This window comes from Budorcas taxicolor, chromosome 20 (genome assembly GCF_023091745.1).
Source record: "Budorcas taxicolor isolate Tak-1 chromosome 20, Takin1.1, whole genome shotgun sequence".
NCBI classification, from domain to species: Eukaryota; Metazoa; Chordata; class Mammalia; order Artiodactyla; family Bovidae; genus Budorcas; species Budorcas taxicolor.
Window position 1 is genome coordinate 62291423 of NC_068929.1, and position 20648 is coordinate 62312070.

At 41.1% G+C, this 20648-nt stretch overlaps 1 protein-coding gene across 1 annotated transcript in view; it reads left to right on the top strand.

Moving 5' to 3' along the window:
* Positions 1-20648, top strand: part of DNAH5 (dynein axonemal heavy chain 5) — a 250897-nt gene that overhangs the window by 9431 nt on the left and 220818 nt on the right. Inside the window, exons 4-13 of the mRNA XM_052659109.1 lie at positions 1683-1843; positions 3603-3824; positions 6947-7084; positions 7861-8037; positions 9524-9637; positions 10585-10692; positions 13588-13710; positions 14827-15042; positions 17915-18022; positions 20216-20301. Coding sequence (XP_052515069.1) covers positions 1683-1843; positions 3603-3824; positions 6947-7084; positions 7861-8037; positions 9524-9637; positions 10585-10692; positions 13588-13710; positions 14827-15042; positions 17915-18022; positions 20216-20301 — 1453 coding nt within the window. The remainder of the gene's footprint in view (positions 1-1682; positions 1844-3602; positions 3825-6946; positions 7085-7860; positions 8038-9523; positions 9638-10584; positions 10693-13587; positions 13711-14826; positions 15043-17914; positions 18023-20215; positions 20302-20648) is intronic.

Here is a 20648-nt window from a genome sequence, read left to right on the forward strand (position 1 = left end):
TGTAAGAAGGGACCTATGGACATGGGGAAAGGAAGGATGAATTGGGAGACTGGGACCGACCTATAGGCACTGCTTTGTGTAAAATAGATAGCCAGCAGGAGCCTGCCGCATAGCACAGGAGCTCAGCTAGGGGGCCTGTGATGACCTAGAGGGGTGGGATGGGGGGTGGGTGGGTGGCAGGGAGGCTCAAGAGGGAGGGGGCATATGAATGCATATAACTGATTCACTTCATTGTACAGCAAAAACCAACACATCATTGTAAAGCAACTATAACCCAATTAAAAAAAGAAGAATAACATTTCCCATGGTTGCGTCCAATTACAAACACAGCCTCAATCTAGAAAGTAAAAATATCCAGTTGATCAAAACTAGTTGATCTAAAGCTAAGTCTCTTCCACTCTTGGCCTTCCCCCTTTCCTTTCATCCCACCCACCCTTGCAGCAGAGGCCTCTGAGGGTCAGTATCTGCAGTGCGAGAGGAGCAGTGGGAGAGTTTCTCCTTCAACTCAACCTTCCACCCCCTACCCACATCCTGTTAACCACAGTTTCTGAGTGTGTCAGGGCAGAGATAAGAGGGAAGAGGGGGCAGCGATGTTTTTACTTGGCTGGCAGCTGTTGTGAGCTAGCTGACCTGGAATTCTCTGGGCCTTGCTCAGATGAGAAATCAGAGGAACAAAAGACGAAGTTAACTTGCTCCACGTAAATGGCTAGGATGTGCAGCCAGAGGTGGAAACCCTGGGAGACTGACTGTGGAGCCCACATCAGCCATCACTTTGCTGTCCTGCCTCCCCTGCGCCTTTCTGACTCCGGTGATCTGAAGGGCCAGCTGGATCAGAACAACAGGACATAGAGGTTCTGTAGTCATAACTGGATTTGGATCTTGGCTCTCTTGGTGTGTGACTTGAGGTGGGTCACAGCTGTCTTCAGGGTTGCAAGCAGTTTTAAAAATGTAGAGATGGTACCAGCCGGGGCTTCCCAGGTGATGCTAGTGGTGAAGAACCCGCCTGCCAGTGCAGGAGACACAAGGGTTTGATCCCTGGCTCAGGAAGATCATGGCATGGCAACCCACTCCAGTATTCTTGCCTGGAAAATCCCATGGACAGAGGAGCTTGGAGGGCTACAGTTCAGAGGGTTGCAAAGAGTCGGACATGACTGAAGACTTAGCACGCATGCATGGTACTGAGCAGAGGCTGTGACGCACAACATTTACCAATAGATGCTGTCTCCTCCCTCACCCTTTCTCACCGGCCCCATCAAGGATGACTTGCAGCTCCAGCAAGAATTTGCTCTGGACTGAACTCTCTTATTCCTATTTCTTCCATTTCTGTTTTTCCCTGGAGCACCAATTTTGAAGTGAACTTGTGGTCTGGAATGAAGCAGATCCTTTTATTTACTTTTTATTCTTTATTTTTTATTGAAATATAATTGACTTACAATATCAGATTCGTTTCAGGTGTACAGTGCAGAGATTTGGTATTTTTGTCTGTCGTATAATGATCACTATATAAAGCAGATCCTTTGAGATTCTTTTAGGGTTGAGGCTAGAGGTTGTCCAAGGGGTGGAGCTTGTAGGGCATCAGGATGAGTCAACATGACAATATTTTAACGGTAAGCCTCATTCTAGGAGGCGACCACATGGACATAGTATAGCATTTATGGGACTAAAGTCCTTTGCATTTGTAGGACAACTTGGCTCTCCAGGAGGAGTAAATTCTGTCTCTGGAAAGATGAAAAAACCCAAGGTGTTCGTGACCGAGGGAAAAGATGTTGCTCTTACTGGGGTGTGTGTGTTCTTCATCAGGACCAACCCTGCCAGAGCTATCACCCCTGAGAACATCCATCGGGTAAGAGGCAACAGCTCCTGAATTACCAAAGATGACAAAAATTCTACCCCCAAGATAACTTCCCATGGAGACTACCACTGTATTCATCAAATATTTAAAACTGCTTTCACAGAAATATTTTAAAATCACTTAAAGCAAGCAGTTAAGAGGATGGTTCCTTTAAATCTGTTGAATAAGAGGAATTAATATTCAATTTATTAATGAAAATTGATATAACATTGTATGTATCTGTGTGCATGTAAAACAGTGAGATTTTTTTCTTTCAAAAAGAATTTCCTGGGACTTCCCTGATGGTCCAGTGGCTTAAACACCATACTCCCAGTGCAGGGGGCCCAGCTTCAATCCCTGGTTAGGGAACTAGATCCTGTATGCCACACCCAAGAATTTGCAAGCTGCAACTGAAAGTCGCAAGTGCCACAGCTAAGACCCAGTGTAGCCAAATAAATAAATGAATGTTAAAAAAGAATTTCCTTTCTGGCTTACTTCACTCTGTATAATAGGCTCCAGTTTCATCCACCTCATTAGAACTGATTCAAATGTATTCTTTTTAACAGCTGAGTAATACTCCATTGTGTATATGTACCGCAGCTTTCTTATCCATGGACTGCTGATGGACATCTAGGTTGCTTCCATGTCCTGGCTATATAAACAGTGCTGTGATGAACACTGGGGTACACGTGTCTCTTTCAATTCTGGTTTCCTCGGTGTGTATGGAGAGGGGTTCAGAATGGGGAACATGTGTACACCCGTGGTGGATTCATGTTGATGTATGGCAAAACCAATGCAGTATTGTAAAGTAATTAGCCTCCAATTAAAATAAATAAATTTATATTAAAAAAATAAAAAATAAAAAAGTAAAACAACAAAAAAGAATTTCCTATACATCATTTACTTAATGGCAAATTTCATACATTTAAATTAGGATTTATTAAAGCAGCTATACCCTTGAACAGCACAAGTTTGAGCTGCCCAGGTTGGTTTACACATGGATATTTTTTCAGTAGAAATACTACAGTATTATATGGTCCCTGGCTGAATCTGAGGAAACAGAACCAGGCATAAGGAAGTTCGGATATGGAGGGCCGAGTATATGTAATACTTGGATTGTCTGACTGCGTGGAGGGTGGGAGCCCATAGCTCCCACATTGCTCAAGGGTCAACCGTGTAACTTTATTTTCTGTGTAGAGTAAAGAGCATCTGTACAAGTCTCCTCTGTCCTCAATGGTTGCCTTGTCTGCTTACAGCAAATTAACTGGTAAACATCTGGTGTTCTATTTATTTCATGCTTTTATTTCAATGATTGCAATTTAGTATAAAGCTTATGTCTTAACTAGGGGTCAGAATAATAATTTACTGAATTGACAGGAGACCCGGGTTCGATCCCTGGGTCAGGAAGATCCCCTGGGGGAGGCAATGGCAACCCACTCTAGTATTCTTGCCTGGGAAATCCCATGGACAGAGGAGCCTGGTGGGCTACAGTCCCTGAGGTCGCAGAGTCAGACACGACTGAGCGACTAAGCGCAGCACAGCTCATTTATTTATCTGGCTGTGCTGGGTCTTAGCTGTGGCATGTAGGGTCTAGTTCCCGGACCAGGGATCAAACTTCGGCCCCCTGTGTTGGGAGCGTGGAGTCTTAGCCACTGGACTACCAGGGGAGTCCCTGCTTTACTCGTTTGGCAGGTCTTCATTTACGAATGACAGTAGCTAGTGCAGTTGAAGATCCTTTTTACGATAAAGGCTTTTCCCCATTGTTTTGCAGGAGGTGAGCTTCAATATGCTTGACACTGCAGACGGGGGTCTGCTCAACAGCATGAGACGTTTGCTGTCTGACATCTTCATTCCCGCTCTCAAAGCCACGAGCCATGGCTGGAGTGAGCTCGAGGGCCTTCCGGAAGCCTCCAGCCTTCGGCAGGAGTTCCTGGGCTCCCTGGAAGGCTTCGTGAGCATCCTGGCCAGTGCACAGGAGAGTCTGAAGGAGAAGGTAAGAACAACTATGTTATTTCTTCAAAAAGTATCTGATGGTGAACAAATCAACACCTAGGTGTGTTATACTTCTCTTAGAGGATCTTGATTCCACTACTTGGCAAATCTTGAAAATATACTGTGCGTGCTTTATTGTTCCTTGAAGATGTGGTGATTAGCTTTAAATTCCTGTCATTTGGAGCAATGAGTGCTTTGTGGGTTCCTTAGAAATACTGGCCATGGCGGAGAGTTTTACTCTGTCATGTCAGATGTTGGATTGAAAGAAGAGTATGAAGTGCTTCTGGTATTGCTCTGCAGCTTAGAAGGAGAAATTTGGAGCCAGAGTGTGGTGTGTGTTTCGGGGGTGGTGGTGGTGGGGGAGGTGTGGGGGTGATGATGATGGTAGGGAAGGGAGGAAATTTTGAAGAGGCAGGAGGAGAGAAGAATGGATATATCTGAAGACAGTGGGTTGGGTCCTGTGGTCCACCCAGTGATCTAAAGAGCCGTTAAGAATAAGTTTGGCAGGGACTTTCCTGGTGGTCCAGTGGATAAGACTCCATGTTCCAAATGCAGGGGCCCCTGGTTCAATCCCTTGTCAGGGAACTGAAAGTGAAAGTGTTAATTGGTCAGTCATGTCTGACTCTTTGCAACCCATGGACTGTAGCCCACCAGGCTCCTCTGTCCATGGAATTCTCCAGGCAAGAATACTGGAGTGGGTTGCCATTTCCTTCTCCAGGGATCTTCCCTACCTAGGGATCAAACCTGGGTCTCTTGTGTTGGCAGATGGATTCTTTACTGTCTGAGCCATCAGGGAAGCAGAAACGACTTGATTTTTAAAGACATAAGAAGAAGGAAGAATACTGGAGTGGGTAGCCATTTCTTTCTCCAGAGGATCTTCCTGACCCAGATGTTGAACCCAGGTCTCCTTCATTGTAGGCAGATCCTTTGCCATCTGTGCCATCAGTGAAGACCCACTGTCAGGGGACTAAGATCCCATATACTACAACTAAGCCTATTTGCTGCAACTACAGAAGCCTGAGTGTCACAATGAAGACCCAGCACAACCACACACACACACACACATGCACACAAAGAATAAGTTTGGCATTTGTGGGATTTGGCATCAATAAAATTTGTGCCACATACAGTGAGCCAGTGTTAGTGATTCCTTGGGGTAGAAGGTGGAATAGATGCTTTTGCATGGTGAATGCAAACCCATGGCAGATGACAGCCCAGATCAGGCATGAGTGGGAGATACAGAAATGGATCCTGTGAGACCAATGACAAGATATGCTCACTGCTCTCCAGGGAATACTGAGACCCTTTGGGACCTATTGGGATGTTGGCAGAGAGGCAGACAGTAGGCTTTCTAAGTGATGTGGGATGGGAGAGTTGAGTAAATGATAGCCACACAGGGGGAGACGGTTCCAGTGAACATTTGAGTTATATTTGTAGTTGACTATGATGCAGGCCACCTAAATGCAAGTTGAACCAAATTAAATAGTTATTCTCCTGAAAAGAGTACTGCTTTCACAGGTTTCCACTTCATATTGTGGTAGAGGTATTAAAAAAAGTGGCTGGATCTCACACAGGAGGGAGGCGATGCCACTTCATGAAACGCAGAAGCCTCCCCCATAAAACCAAGACCAGGTCTAGGAGGCAGGTGGAAGGTGCAGTGTTGTTGCGGGGGGGGGGGGGGGGGGTGCTGAAATCTGAATTTAGAGGCTCACAGGGCTAGCTGCATCTTTCCCGGGAGAAAAATGTCCTTATTAAATACTGAGGTACTTCTGGATCGCGTGTGTGCATGCTAAGTTGCTTCAGTCGTGTCCAACTCTTTGTGACCCTCTGGACCGTAGCCCACCAGGCTCCTCTGTCCTTGGGATTCTCCAGGGAAGAGTATTGGAATGGGTTGCCTTTGCCTTCTCCAGGCTTTTGGTTTGAAAATGAAAGTGAAAGGCGCTCAGTTGTGTCCAACTCTTTGTGACCCCATGGACTAGACAGTCCATGGAATTCTCCAATCCAGAATACTGGAGTGGGTAGCTTTTCCCTTCTCGAGGGGCTGTTCCCAACTTAGGGGTTGAACCCAAGGTCTCCTGCATTGCAGATGGATTCTTTATCAGCTGAGCCACCAGGGAAGTGCAAGAACACTGGAGTGGGTAGGCTATCCCTTCTCTAGCGGATCTTTCCAACCTAGAAATCCAACCAGGATCTCCTGCATTGCAGGTGAATTCTTTCTATGAGGGAAGTAAAAAATCCTAGGTTTTTTTTCTTTTCTTTTTTTGGCTGTGCCCTGCATGTGGTAGGTCCCTGACCAGGGGCTGAGCCCAGGTTCCCTGTAGTGGAAGCATGGATTCTTAACCACTGGATCATCAGGAAGACCCGTTTGGTTTCTCTGTCAAGTCAAAATCGAACACACCTTCTTTCCTACCCCTCTCTACCCCTCCCTCCCCAAATGAATCTGTGTATTTGCCATTGAACTCAGTAACTATAAGGTTTTTTCTTTTTTTGAACAGGGACATGAGAGTCTTTTTCTCTGGTTAGTTTCAAAAAAGAATGTGATAGATTAGAGATTACCCTCCCCTCAGTCATTTCTTTGAAGGTCCTCATTTTCTTTGGTTTCATGGGTTGAATCTTTAATTTCCAAAGTGAAAGTGAAATAGCTTGTGTTTGACTCTTCGCGACCCCATGGACTGTAGCCTACCAGACTCCTCCCTCCATGGGATTCTCCAGGCAAGAATACTGGAGTGAGTTGCCATTTCCTTCTCCAGGGGATCTTCCCAACCCAGGGATCGAACCCAGGTCTCCCGCATTGCAGGGAGATGCTTTAACCTCTGAGCCACCAGAGAAGCCCTATCAATTCCTGAGTTCTGTGATATTGTCTGTCTGTCTGTCTGTCTGTAGTTCACTCTTTATTTTTATTTTTCACTTTTTTTTTAACCCCAAATTTTAATTCAGACCAATCAGCTTTACTGGTGTGCTCAATGGCTAAGGAGGATTCCTACACTGATTTCATGAGCGTTTCCCAGGGAGCAGGTTAGTTAGAGAGAATCTCCTTAAGATCCTTCTGGATCAACCTGAAGTGTGTGTGTGTATAGTGTGTAAAGTAACATCATCTTATTCTTGAATTTTCATTGTAATTAGGTGAACCTTCAAAAGTGTGACATATTTGAACAGAAAACCTTGGAGGAACCCATAGACTTCTTGACTCTAGCTAATAACCCCGAGACTATGGAAAAAATAGAAGGTTGTATGAAAGTATGGATCAAGCAAACAGAACAGGTAATTTTCAGAAACCAAACATCAGAAATGTTCGGCTCTCTGAACATTGACTAGTTCACATGCCATGTGACAGAACCAGCCAGTGGAAGAAGGTTATCTCACATCCCTGTTCCATCTGCTTAAGTATTTTACTGCAAGTCCCTAAAAACGGTTCATTGCAATGTTAATTTATCATCATTAGTTAAGAAGAGATAGTAAGAATTCTAGGAGATGACAGTAAATGACTTTATATGCTTGCTACCTAAAAGACTGCAGTTGGCCAGGTTTTTCCTCAAGATGTAGTTACTTTGGAGAGAATGCCTATAGGAGTACAGGAATTTTCTAATTCAGTGTGTCTTCCAAAACAAAGCTTGGGACTTAATTGTTAAAAAAAAATTTCAGAAAAGTGAAAGCTAGGTGTTACATCCAATTATTGATGTTACATCAATAATGGAAATTAACCAACTGAAGCCATGACGACTTTGCAAGGTTGTATTTCTCTGAGGTTCTAAGTGAATAAGCCAAAGAAAGTTTCTGAGATCAGGTCCTCCAAAAGTTCATGAAAGCTCCTCAAATAAGTAGTTTTCACTTAGAATGAGTCAGCTAAATTTTTCTTGAAATTTAATGAATGAATACATCTCAGTTTAGTAAAAGGCTGTCATTCAAAGCATGCAAGTGAATAAAAATATATCATGACTCAGACAGCAGAATTTACTTCTTTCCTTATATTTTGCTTATGTGTAACTTTTAACTCTCCAGCCAACTCTTTGGCTCATGGTTCTCCTGTGCATTCACAGGTCCTTGCTGAAAACAACCAGCTGCGGAAGGAGGCGGATGACCTTGGGCCTCGAGCAGAGTTGGAGTACTGGAAAAAAAGACTGTCTAAATTTAACTACCTTTTGGATCAATTGAAGAGCCCAGATGTGAAGGCTGTATTGGCAGTGCTTGCTGCTGCCAAGTCGAAACTTCTGAAGGTTGCTTTTTGCTTTATGAAGTGGGAATGGAAGTTCTTTATGCATATGTCATAGAGTAATTAGGAACAGAAAAACGTTATTCTACCTTAATGAAAGAGATTAAATGATACTGCCCTTTTGTAATTTGATAAACTGTAGAAACAGCCTTTGAATGAAAGGTATTTATTGGCTGGTGTACCCGTATGTATGGGATTCCTTGGTGGCTCAGATGGTAAAGATTTCATCTGCAGTACAGGAGACCCGAGTTTGATCTCTGGGTGGGGAAGATCCCCCTGGAGAAGGGAATGGCTACCCACTCCAGTATTCTTGCCTGAAGAATCCCACAGACAGAGGAGCCTGGCAGTCTACAGTCCATGGGGGTTGCAAAGAGTTGGACACAACTTAGTGATTAACACATACTCACACACACATATGTATCTGTATTACTAGAGGGCATTGCAAGTCATTAATATGTAACACAATAACATGATTATATATTATGAATTCAGACCAATGAGGAGTAGTAATAATGAAGGCTTAAACTTTTCTAATTGTTTTTTTAGAACTGGTGTATTTGTTTTATATTCCTTTGTAGCAAATTACCCCATAACTTCACCACCTGAAACAATAAATATCACCACACAGTCTGTGGGTCAGGGGTTTGGGTGTGGCTTGTTGTTGTTATGTAGTCACTGAATTGTGTCCGATTCTTGTGTGACCCCATGGACTGTTGCCCACCAGGCTCCTCTGTCCATGGGATTTCCCAGGCAAAAATAGTGGAGCAAATTGCCATTTCTTCTCCAGGGAGTTGAACCTGCATCTCCTGCACTGGCAAGTGGAGTCTTTACCTCTGAGCCGCCTGGGAAGCCCTCGGTGTAGCTTAGCTGGGATCATCTGACTGGAGATCTCTTAAGGTTGTCGGGATGTTGGCTCATCTGGAGGCCTGACTGGGGGAGGTTCTTCCTCCAGGTTGCCCATGTGGGATTCAGTTCCTTGCTGTCTGTTGGCTGGAGGCTTCCTTCAGTTCTTGGTCATAGAGAATGTCAGCTGCTGCTGCTGCTAAGTTGCTTCAGTCGTGTCTGACTCTGTGTGACCCCATAGACGGCAGCCCACCCAGGCTCCCCCGTCCCTGGGATTCTCCAGGCAAGAATGCTGGAGTGTCAGAATGAGGTGCAAAATGGATTCAGCAGGCTGTGGAGAAGACATGTAGGTGTAAATGAAAGTGCTGGCCCCCACCCCTCACCCCCGCCCCGATGCTCTGTCCTAATTATTGAATAGATTTCATGAGAGAAGGCTTGGAAGAGATACCTTTAAACATTTAGTCAAAAACTTTTAATTGCTCTTCAGCATGGCAGTGCCCCTCACCACTCTGGATTGAGTTCTATGTAAGAGGCACAGGGGAGACTGAAAGTTGGACCCCTGGGCTTGTGATGACTTTGATGCAGCTGTTAGCTGGAATTTTTCTATTAATAATTGCATTAAAATTTCCTTCCTGTATTGTGTGTAGACATGGCGGGAGACGGATATTCGGATCACGGATGCAGCTAATGAAGCGAAGGACAATGTCAAGTATCTGTATACACTGGAGAAGTGCTGTGACCCCTTGTACAGCAGTGACCCTGTGAGTCGAGATTTCCACCTCTTAGTCTTCTACTCGTGACCCTTTTACAGTAGCTGAGATGAGTGTGGAATTTTGGTTCATGAATATTGCAGTTTGTTGGAAAAGTCTTAGAAAACCTCTTTTTATTCTCAAGAAAATTATATGTGCATGTATATGCATAGATGTATACACTGATGCTGAAGCTGAAACTACAATACTTTGGCCACCTGATGTGAAGAGCTGACTCATTTGAAAAGACCCTGATGCTGGGAGGGATTGAGGGCAGGAGGAGAAGGGAATGAAAGAGGATGAGATGGTTGGATGGCATCACCGACTTGATAGGCATGGGTTTGGATGGACTCTGGGAGCTGGTGATGGACCAGGAGGCCTGGTGTGCTGCGATTCATGGGGCCGCAAAGAGTCGGACATGACGAGCGACTGAACTGAACTAAAACATATATATGCATATATATACATGTCTATTTCTACATATCTCTTTCTACATAAATATATATATATTTTCCTATGTTTTCTAAGATATACATTATATTTTAAAGACATTTATTGTATATTCCATTTCCCATTAAATATAGCAATTGACATCCTAGACTATACTCAAAACAACTGTGGGAAGAATTATTGGCTGATTTTTTAAAAAAAATCTTTTAACTTTCATTTGTTCCTGGTTTTATTTATTACAAAATTAGCTGCTAACACAATCTCCTTGTCCTTAACATAACGTTAGTGTTTCTTGCATTGAGACAAAATTTGATTAACTGCATATGACTAAATAATCAAGATGAAATTACCCCTCAATGTGTTATATTTACATAGCATGTTAGATAATATTTTAAAATTTAAATAAGTCTTTTACCTAAACTTTGTTCTAATGAGGACAGAGTGATTAGCCTGTTAGAATTTTGCTGACTTTGACATGTCGCCCTGAAAAGCTGTGTGCTGTCTTCCAGATATCCATGATTGATGCTGTTCCTACTCTTGTAAATGCAATTAAAATGATCCACAGTATCTCTCATTACTATAACACCTCTGAGAAGATCACGTCTCTGTTTGTAAAGGTGAGAGCCTAGTGTAGAGTCCGTGGTCACTTAGATTTCCTTGTCAATGGCTAATTTTGTTTTTTATAATTAGAAATTACCACATTGGCACAATCCAATGTCTCTGTATCCTACAATTTACCAAAAAGACTTAATCTCTTGATAGAAATAGAATTAAGCATACATAGGAAGCTGATTTTAGCAAATCATAAAGCATTATTTCCCAAAGTAATAATTATAAAAGATGTTATATTATTTTTGTAATAAAAATGGAAAAAGATTCTTTTTCGAATTTCTTTCCCTATGTTATTTAACACATGATTTCTTCCTATTGGGTGAATTTTAATTAAGAAAAGCTATATTTAACTGGCTATCTTCAGTTTCATATTTTATGTGCTGCTGTTCCAAATTTATTTCATGCCACAGTTGTTTACTTGGTGTTATTAGAACAGTAATCATGGCAATAAAAGCCACTGCAACGTTCCAGTAATCCATAAAGCAATTATAATGATTCTGCCAGAAAACATAATGATGTTTAAACCTTATGTCCTAACTCGTAAGTGTTTATGGTGAACGTTGTTGCTTTTCCCATTTCCTCTCTAAGAAGGAAATGACTTTTTCATTACCAAGGTGAAAATTTTAAATGCATTAAAATAGGGACATTTCCCACTCCTCAGGACTGTGTTCAGTTCAGTTCAGTTCAGTTCAGTCACTCAGTCATGTCCAACTGTGTGACCCCATGGACTGCAGCACACCAGGCTTTGCTGTCCATCACCAACTCCTGGAGTTTACTCAAACTCATGTCCATGGAGTCGGTGATGCCATCTAACCATCTCATCTGCTCTCATATTTGGGTAGAAAGGAGGGGAACCCACTAGACCCTTTTCCATCCTCCTCAGACTTTAATGTTATGTGGAGTCAGGAAGGGTGTTCCCCGAGTATAAGACTCAAAAGTCAATTTGTGTTATGATGCATGTCCAGGTTTCATGCACTTTATTTGCAAGGCTTGTTTTAGAACCTAATTGTGAAACCTAATTCTCTCATTTTCAAAAATCTTTCGTTATGAAAAATTTGCAGCAGGTACAAAAGGAAATATAATTATATACTGGATCCCCTTGTATGTATCACCCAGATTATCCACTATCAACACATGGCCAGTCTTGTTCCACCTAACCTTTGCACTGCAATCCCAGGCATGCATACAGTACAGTCATCCTATTTTCCTTTTAATTAATTAAAAAATCACCAGTAGAATTCTGAAGTTTTTTTTTTTTTAAGTTTAAAGGGATAAAGCGTTGGCTTTACATACATTGTATTTACAATTTTTTCTATTGTCTTCTGCATTTGACGTTTCTGCTACAGATCATGGTGTCATGAAATGATCAGGGTGGACAGTTCTTTTCATGGCACTTGGAAACTGTGAGTTAGATTTTTAGAGAAGGCTGCTAAAGAAGGAGACTTAGGAAAGCTCTTGATAGCTTTTAGGTAGGGAAGTGGTTGGCTAAGACATTCATCCTGCATTAATGTGAGGGTCTGAATTGTTGATTTTCTGTAGTGTCTCCAACTCTGTGATGTTACGAATCTTTTTTTTTTTAAATTACTTTACAATATTGTATTGGTTTTGCCATACATCAACATGAATCCACCACAGGTATACACGTGTTCCCCAACCTGAACCCCCCTCCCTCCTCCCTCCCCGTACCATCCCTCTGGGTCGTCTCAGTGCACCAGCCCCAAGCGTCCAGTATCATGCATTGAACCTGGACTGGTGATTTGTCTCATATATGATATTATACGAATCGTTTTGATAATAGGAGCTTCCCTTGTGACTCAGATGGTAAAAGCATCTGCTTGCAATGCGAGACCGGGGTTCGATACCTGGGTGGGAAGATCCTCTGGAGAAGGAAATGGCAACCCACTCCAGTACTCTTGCCTGGAAAATTCCATGGATGGAGGAAAATTCCCCCCAGTCATGGGGTCGCAAAGAGTCGGACATGACTGAGCGACTTCACTTTCACTTTCTTTCACTTTTGATAATAGATGTGTAGAATTTAAGAAGGTTGACTAGAAGCAGAGAGTAGAATGGTGGTTGCCAGGGCCTGGGAGAGTGTGGAAAATGGGAAGATGTTGGTCAAAGGCTGCAAGCTTAGAGTTGTAAGATGACCAGGTTCTAGGGTCTAATGTACAGCTTGAAAGTAAAAGTAAAAGTCTGTCAGTTGAGTCTGACTTTTTGTGACCCCATGGACTATACAGTCCGTGGAATTCTCCAGGCCAGAATACTGGAGTGGGCAGCTGTTCCCTTCTCCAGGGGATCTTCCCAACCCAGGGACTGAACCCAGGTCTCTCACATTGTGGGCAGATTCTTTACCAGCTGAGCCACAAGAGAAGCCCAAGGATACTGGAATGGGTAGCCTATGCCTTCTCCAGGGGATCTTCTGGGCCCAGGAATCGAACCAGGGTCTCCTGCATTGCAGGCAGATTCTTTACCAACTGAGCTATCAGGGCAGCCCTAATGTACACCTTGGTGACTATGTTTAGTATTGTGTTATATAGTTGAAAATTGCTAAAGAGCAGATGTTAAGTTTTCTCAACACACACGCACACAAATAGTAATTATGTGAGGTGTTGGATGTGTTAATACTTGATTGTGCTAATCATTCTGTTATGAATATGTACACCAAGCATCACTTGTACACCTTAAGTGTAATACAATTTTTATTTGTCAATTATACCTCAGTGAAGCTGGGAAAAAAGAGAATTAGTGCTTGATCACAGTTGTGAAGGAAAAACATAAACCCAAAGATTTATTCACAGATGTCATATTCAGAGAGGTTAGAAGAGCTGAGGACCCTCTAGCCCAGTTTATGCTTGATGGCTGCTTACTGTACTTGACATCATTTCATTGAAAAATTCCAGGTGACCAATCAGATGATATCTGCATGTAAAGCCTATATTACCAACAATGGAACTGCTTCGATCTGGAGCCAGCCACAGGATGTTGTTGTGGAAAAAATACTATCTGCAATTAAACTTAAGCAGGTAACAGTCAACTTAGTAATATATTTAGAATTTTAAAATTATTTTTACATTGTTTTTGCCAATATGTCTTTTAAAAAAGTATTTATTTATTTATCTGGCTGTGTCAGGTCTTAGTTGTAGCATGCGGTATCTTCAGCAGATCGTGTGGGATCTTTCCTTGCTGTACACAGACTCTCTAATTCCGACGTGCAGGCTCCAAGACATGTGAGATCCTAGTTCCCCTACCAGGGACTGAACCTGTGTCCTGCAATGCCAAACAGATTCTTAACCACTGGACCACTGCCAATTAAATGCTTTATCAGTTATCATATCGTGTGGTTGCATATGAAGTCACTTCAGTTGTTTCCAACTTTGCGTCCCTATGGACTGTAGCCCACCAGGTTCCAGTGTCCATGGGATTCTCCAGGAAAAAACACTAGAGTGGGTTGCCATGCCCTCCTCCAGGGGATCTTCCTGACCTAGGGATCGAACACGAGTCTCTCATGTCTCTCGCATTGGCAGGCAGGTTCTTTACCACCAGCGCCATCTGGGAAGCCCAGTTATCTAAAAAGAATGGTAATCTTTCACTGTTAAGAAAAGTTGAATGTTAGTAAATCAGCCCCCCAAATTTATTCACTTACTTTACCCTTTAGGGGACCTTCTATGTCCCAACACCACACTAAGTACTAGAGATACAAAGATGAAGTTGTTTTCCTTAAGCTTCTTATAGACAGACAAGGAGCTAGATGAAGAGCTAGGCTTCTCCTAACATGGTGAGACGCAGGTGGAAAGGCTGCACCTTGGAGTTGTATTATGAATAGTTAGGAGTTTGGACTTCCCTGTGGTCCAGTGGTTAAGACTCCAGGCTTGCAGTGCAGGGGGCACAGGTTCAATCCCTGGTCAGAGAAGTTCTGCATGCCTCATGGTCAAAAAAAAAAAAAAAAAAAAAATTAGGAGTTTGCTAGGTCAGGGGTCAGGAAAAGATGACATCCCAGGTTGATGAGTGAGTTGCTACAGAGGTATGAGATGGAAAGGTTTCGTAATTCTACCCTAAATGTGCTATCACCTTCACTTAAGAGAATAAGGCTAATGTCTTTGTTGTGTTCCCTTTTTTGTATTTTGGTTTTTAATTTTAAGGAATACCAGCACTGCTTTCACAAGACAAAGCAAAAGCTTAAACAAGATCCAAGTGAAAAACAATTTGAATTCAGTGAGATGTATATTTTTGGGAAATTTGAAACTTTCCACAGACGTCTTGCCAAGATAATGGATATCTTTACAACCTTCAAGACATACTCAGTCCTGCAAGATTCTAAAATTGAAGGGCTGGAAAACATGATCACTAAATACCAGGTACTATACTTCAAAACTCAATTTGCTACACTTATCCATGAATAAAATTTTAATGTTTTTATGCAAATGACTATTTAGAATGCTTCAAATGATCAGTCTCTAATGCAAAAGATAAGCTTATGGCCCTTAAACAATAAAGCAGTTAAACTTATTTGAGAATTGTGCAATGGTGCTAATATATTCTTTTCAGGTGTGTGATTATAAGAATGACTTTCCAATAGTCTAAAATTAATCATTAACTAGTAAAAGCATTTTCATTAGTAGCACAAGAAAAATATTTAAATATAACATTATTTCATGTATTCATATAAGAAATATTTAATCAAGCATATACTGTGTTAGGCTCTAGTTGACACTGAATTCTGAGTGATATCTGATTATATCTGCAGTTAAGCATTTTATATGGATTCATGTTAAAAACGAATGAATATAGTCAGTTTTTTTCTTGTTTGGGGACAGTGACACTAACCTTAATTTTTCTTTTTGTCCTTGAGTTTGAAAAGGATCATATAATTTACTGTCACTCATTGATTTTTCTCCTCTAACAGTTTAGGTCAATATAAGGAATCTTTTCGTTTCCTGAGTATATCAGATTCAGTGAGACAAAGAAAAACCTTTTCTATCTACCAGGAAATATTTTAGCTGAGCTGTATGTAATCTGCAAGCTGGATAATCTATTCTTTGAAACTGACAGTTGTGCACGACAGAGATGGACTATATCCATTTGTATTTCAGTTTGGAATCTAATTAGTTTTCATTCTTAATGAAAAAATAAACTTTGGAGCATATTTCAAAGTTTATTTTTGAAGGAGAAATTGAACTGTACAGCCAAATGCAGATAAAGGCTATTCTAATCTGATAAAATACTGGGAAGAAAAATTGCTTTCAAAATCTCAAGTGGATGTATCAGAATGTAGTGAGATGAAACGTAGATGGTTTGTGAAAGTGTAAGGTGAGATTTTTGTATGTTACAACCAATGGAAGAAGCTCAAAATGGTGGCTGTGGAAATGACACTGAGGCTCCTTGTACGGCTTCAGGGTCCTGTCCGCCCCTCTGGCCACCTCCCCTGCTCCTAATCTCCTTATCTGGTGTTCTCCGGACACAGGACGGGCCACCTCAGTCCACCTTTGGCCTTGCAGAGCCTCTCTTCTGGGAAGTTCTGCCTCCGAATCATCACATGATTCTTTCCTCCAGTTATAGAGTAGAATTTTCTAAGGGCCCCGAATCCTTTAAAATAGCACCTTAAAATGTAGGAATATAGCTTTTCCATGTTTCTTTTATACACTTCCTGTAACATGATGGGTATTATTATATATATATAGTTGTATTATATATAATTGTGTATATATATAAAATTAAATGCTGTGCTTAGTCATGTCCAGCTCTTTGTGATCCTATGAACTGTAGCCCACCAGGCTCCTCTGTCCAAGGAATTCTCCAGGCAAGAATACTGGAGTGGGTTGCTATTTCCATGTGTATATATATATATATACACACACACACACACACATGCAATTGTACACATATATTTTATATACACAATTATATATGTATATATACACATGCAATTGTATACATATATTGGAGAAGGAAATGGCAACCCACTCCAGTATTCTTGCCTGGAGAATCCATGGGCAGAGGAGCCTGGGAGGCTACAGGCCATGGGGTCACAAGAATCAGACATGACTTAGTGACTAAACTACCATCACCAACCTGCAGCCTGTATCTTTGGGGCTTTCCTGGTGGCTCAGTTGGTAAAGAATCCACCTACAATGTGGGAGACCCGGGTTTGATCCCTGGGTTGGGATGATCCCCTGGAGGAGGGCATGGCAGAATCCCCATGGACAGAGGAGCATGGTGGGCTACAGTCCATGGGGTCGCAAAGAGTCAGACATGACTGAATGACCAAGTACTACACACAGTACTACTATGTGAATATACATGTACATACAGTTGTATGTATGTACAACTGTATGTACAACTGTAAACTTGATCATACAATTATAAACTATATATACAGTAGTAAACTTGGTTCAAGAATTTATGCAACTTAGGCACTTTTGTCTATTGAGAGATTTGAATTGATGTTTAAATGGAAATGGCTTTGAAGAGGCATTTGTGGAAACTGGTCCAAAGTTCTTCATAAAAATTATATGCCTCTGTCAACAGTGTGAGCACCCGAGTTTGAGAATGGCTTAGTACCTGGTTAAGAATGATCACAGAGCATTAGAGCTCATTATTCAGAGCAAACAAAACTTCAGGTAATAGTATTTTCTAGAAAATGAGTTACCTAATCTGTACTCTTATAGTTACAGATTGCAGCTTTGCAGGGCAGGAGGAAGCAATTAATTCTAGAGATTCTTTAAATGGTAGATTGTGGTCTGATACTTTATTTAGGAGATTTGAAGCTTGGAAGGTAGCTTTTCACCTGTAGCTACTATAATATAATTGTGCTCTTCCTAAGTTGTTTGCATTCTGTTAAAGTCTATTTTCTGAGAAGACAAACTTTTTAATGAAAAATATTTTAGCAAATTCTACTTTTTGCTTCCTTTTTATTATTTCGGATGTAATTTGTAAGAAATTTTTAGACAGAACATCTACTTTTCAGATGTGGTTTTTACTTATTTAAAATTTTTCTTCAAAAATACATAAAGTCTCCTGAAAATGCTTCCAAGTGGTTTCTCTGAATGCACCAGGCAACATTACACTACCTATAATATGCATGATGTGATGAGAATAATTAAAGGAATAAGGCTCCCCTTAAGTTGATTTTTGGGGAATGATTGCACAGGCCATATATTTAAAGGTCATATTTATGTAAATAATGCAGGAACATTGAAATATTGTCTTATTTGTTTCCTACTATTTCAGGGTATTGTTGCTACCATAAAGAAAAAGGAGTATAATTTCTTAGACCAGCGGAAAATGGAATTTGAGCAGGATTATGAAGAGTTTTGCAAGCAGATTAATGACCTTCATGTAGGTTGTATAATAAAATTCCTGTTGACAGTCCGGTGTTTACTTTTTCCATTCTGTGTCATGCTGCTAATCATTACCCATTCAGAAGGAAGAGGCATCTTCATCATGGAGGTGACCGATAGTGAGCTTGCTCTGCATTTTATGATTTCAGATGAGTAATTGAAGGTTCTTTCTCATGGATTAAAGGGTCATAAATATAGCTTTGGATAACGAGCTGTAATCACAGATTTCTGCATGTGTTTCATTTTAGATCTTAGAAAATTAACTGTTATCCTCTGTTGAAACGTAGCGTTATTAGAATATAGAAATTAGTTTCCATTTGTTTGTTACTTTATAGCAGTGATTATGACCAACAATAGCTTGAGCAAATGGTCAGCGATGTTCAGCGGATCCCAAAGGCAGGAGACTAGCTGGCCTTGAAACGGTGGTACTAGGGCTGACTCAGCACCTTGACCCATCTTGGTCTTAAAGCCCCATTCTTTTCATTCTCCTGTCCTTCCTCCTGCTTTCCCTGCTCTCTCTGCTCACTGCAGATCAGCCCACAGGAGCAGGTTACTGCCATCAGCAGCTTCTGAGGACATACCATGGACCCACTCTTAGCTCCCAATGTCTAAGGACGGGTTGGGTTGGTCAGAGTTCCAGTGTTGTGCCGCATTACTGTGGGGTCGTATGGTAAATGCAGAGGGCATGGGACCCCCTGGCATGGCTGGGTGTATTTATTACCAGATGAGGAGAGCCAGGGAGGGTAAGGTTGGGAGACACACTAGTGGATGCCCACCTTAATCAACGTGCAGACTTTTTCCCATGCTTTCTGACGATAAAATGAAAGTGGCTGTTCTGTTCCTTCTTTTTCAGAATTTTTGGCTTGAAATATGCTTGTACACTTCAAGGGAAAAAGAGCTCTGAGTTATTTTTGGAAGGATGGGTTCAGTGTAGAAGGCATTATAATAAAAGTTGCCAGTTCTGTATGTCAGGTCTGTTCTAGGCACTTTATAGGTGTTAATTCATTTAAATCTAGAGACACTCTGAAACTAAACTTTAAATTGAAAACATAAAAGCAAAGTAACAATAATTAATTAAAACAAAAAATAATAGGATAACAAACCTTTTTATTTATTTTGAACATGGGCACCTAAGGAAAGCAGTTAGTTAACTCTAATAGTTAATTAAAAGTGGATGAAAAGAAGTGGAAACATTGAAAGAACTTTTGATGGCAACTTGGTTTATTATGTTTTATTTCACCTCAAAATGGAGGATAGTCCTTTTCTTTGACATGGGGCTAATATTTGAACTTATCAACTGTTGATATGTTGGATATTGTCTCCTGTCTTTCCCAACTTTATATATTACAGGTATTTCCAATTGTATAGAGTTGCACACATACATATCCATATTTATATACCCATCCTGAACCCCCCTTCCACCTCCTTCCCCATCCCATCCTTCTGGGTCATCCCAGTGCACCAGCCCTGAGCACCCTGTATCATGCATTGAAACTGGACTGGTGCTTTGTTTCACATATGATAATATACACTTGTAAGGAGGACAGGTGAATTCTTTACCATCTGAGGCACCAGGGAAGCCCCGTAAAGATTTGCTGTGTCCCAAGTTAGAGAGATGGTCAGAGGAACCTGGTGGGCTACAGTCCACAGCATCACAAAGAGTCGGACATGACTTAGTGACTGAGCACAATGATTACTGTGATGCTAATTAGGGTGACCCTAATGATACTAAGCATCTTTTCATGTGCTTGTGGCTCTTTCTGTATCTTTGTATAAATTAAAGGGAGGGAGTGGAATATTGTGAATGCTCTAGTTCTGCATAGTTTATACTTGGATACTTTTATATAGTGATAACCTCTGAGCGTTTGTTTAGGTAGGCTAACTGTACAGTTCTCAGTTCAGGAAGATTTCGTGGTCTTAAGATGCGATGTTTGCTGTAAAAATATATGGTCCAGTATCCCTGGGTCCTGCCATGGCACCAACCCCCTGACTGCTCTGGCTCTCAAGTCCCTCTTTGTCCAGCTTCTGGACATTTATCTTTCTTTAAGCTTAGATGAGCATTACATTTGCTGCTGTATTTTGTCCTATAAAGTGTGTGTTTGTAGAGAATGGGGAACTCTTTTACCTTGTTGCTAAATAGGATTTCTTTGCAATGCTAACTTGTTCATTGTCAAACTTCGTTCTGTTTCAGAAAGAGTTGCAGAAGTTCATGGATGTTACATTTGAAAAAATTCAAAACACAAATCAAGCTCTAAGTATGTTAAAGAGATTTGAAAGGTAAAAATTTGAAAGACTTCTAAGTTCTGTTTTCCAAATTGGGATAATATGAACATAGTTTAGCTTACATTATTATTGTTATTATTTCATATTCTAATGGGAAGAAAATCCTCTCTTGACAATCTGAATAACAAGACCACAGATTTAAGTTCTTCAGAGGATTACGGGTTTATTTCCTCTCAGTTTTGAAGTGCCTATCATAATAGCAGTTAATATTTAAGTAATTTGAAGAAACTCTTACCAATAGTTTTGACTAGGTTTTAAGGATTGATACTATTAAAAAAAAAAAAAACAAAACTGAAACACTTCAGGGAATTCCCTGGCAGTTCAGTGGTTAGGACTATGCA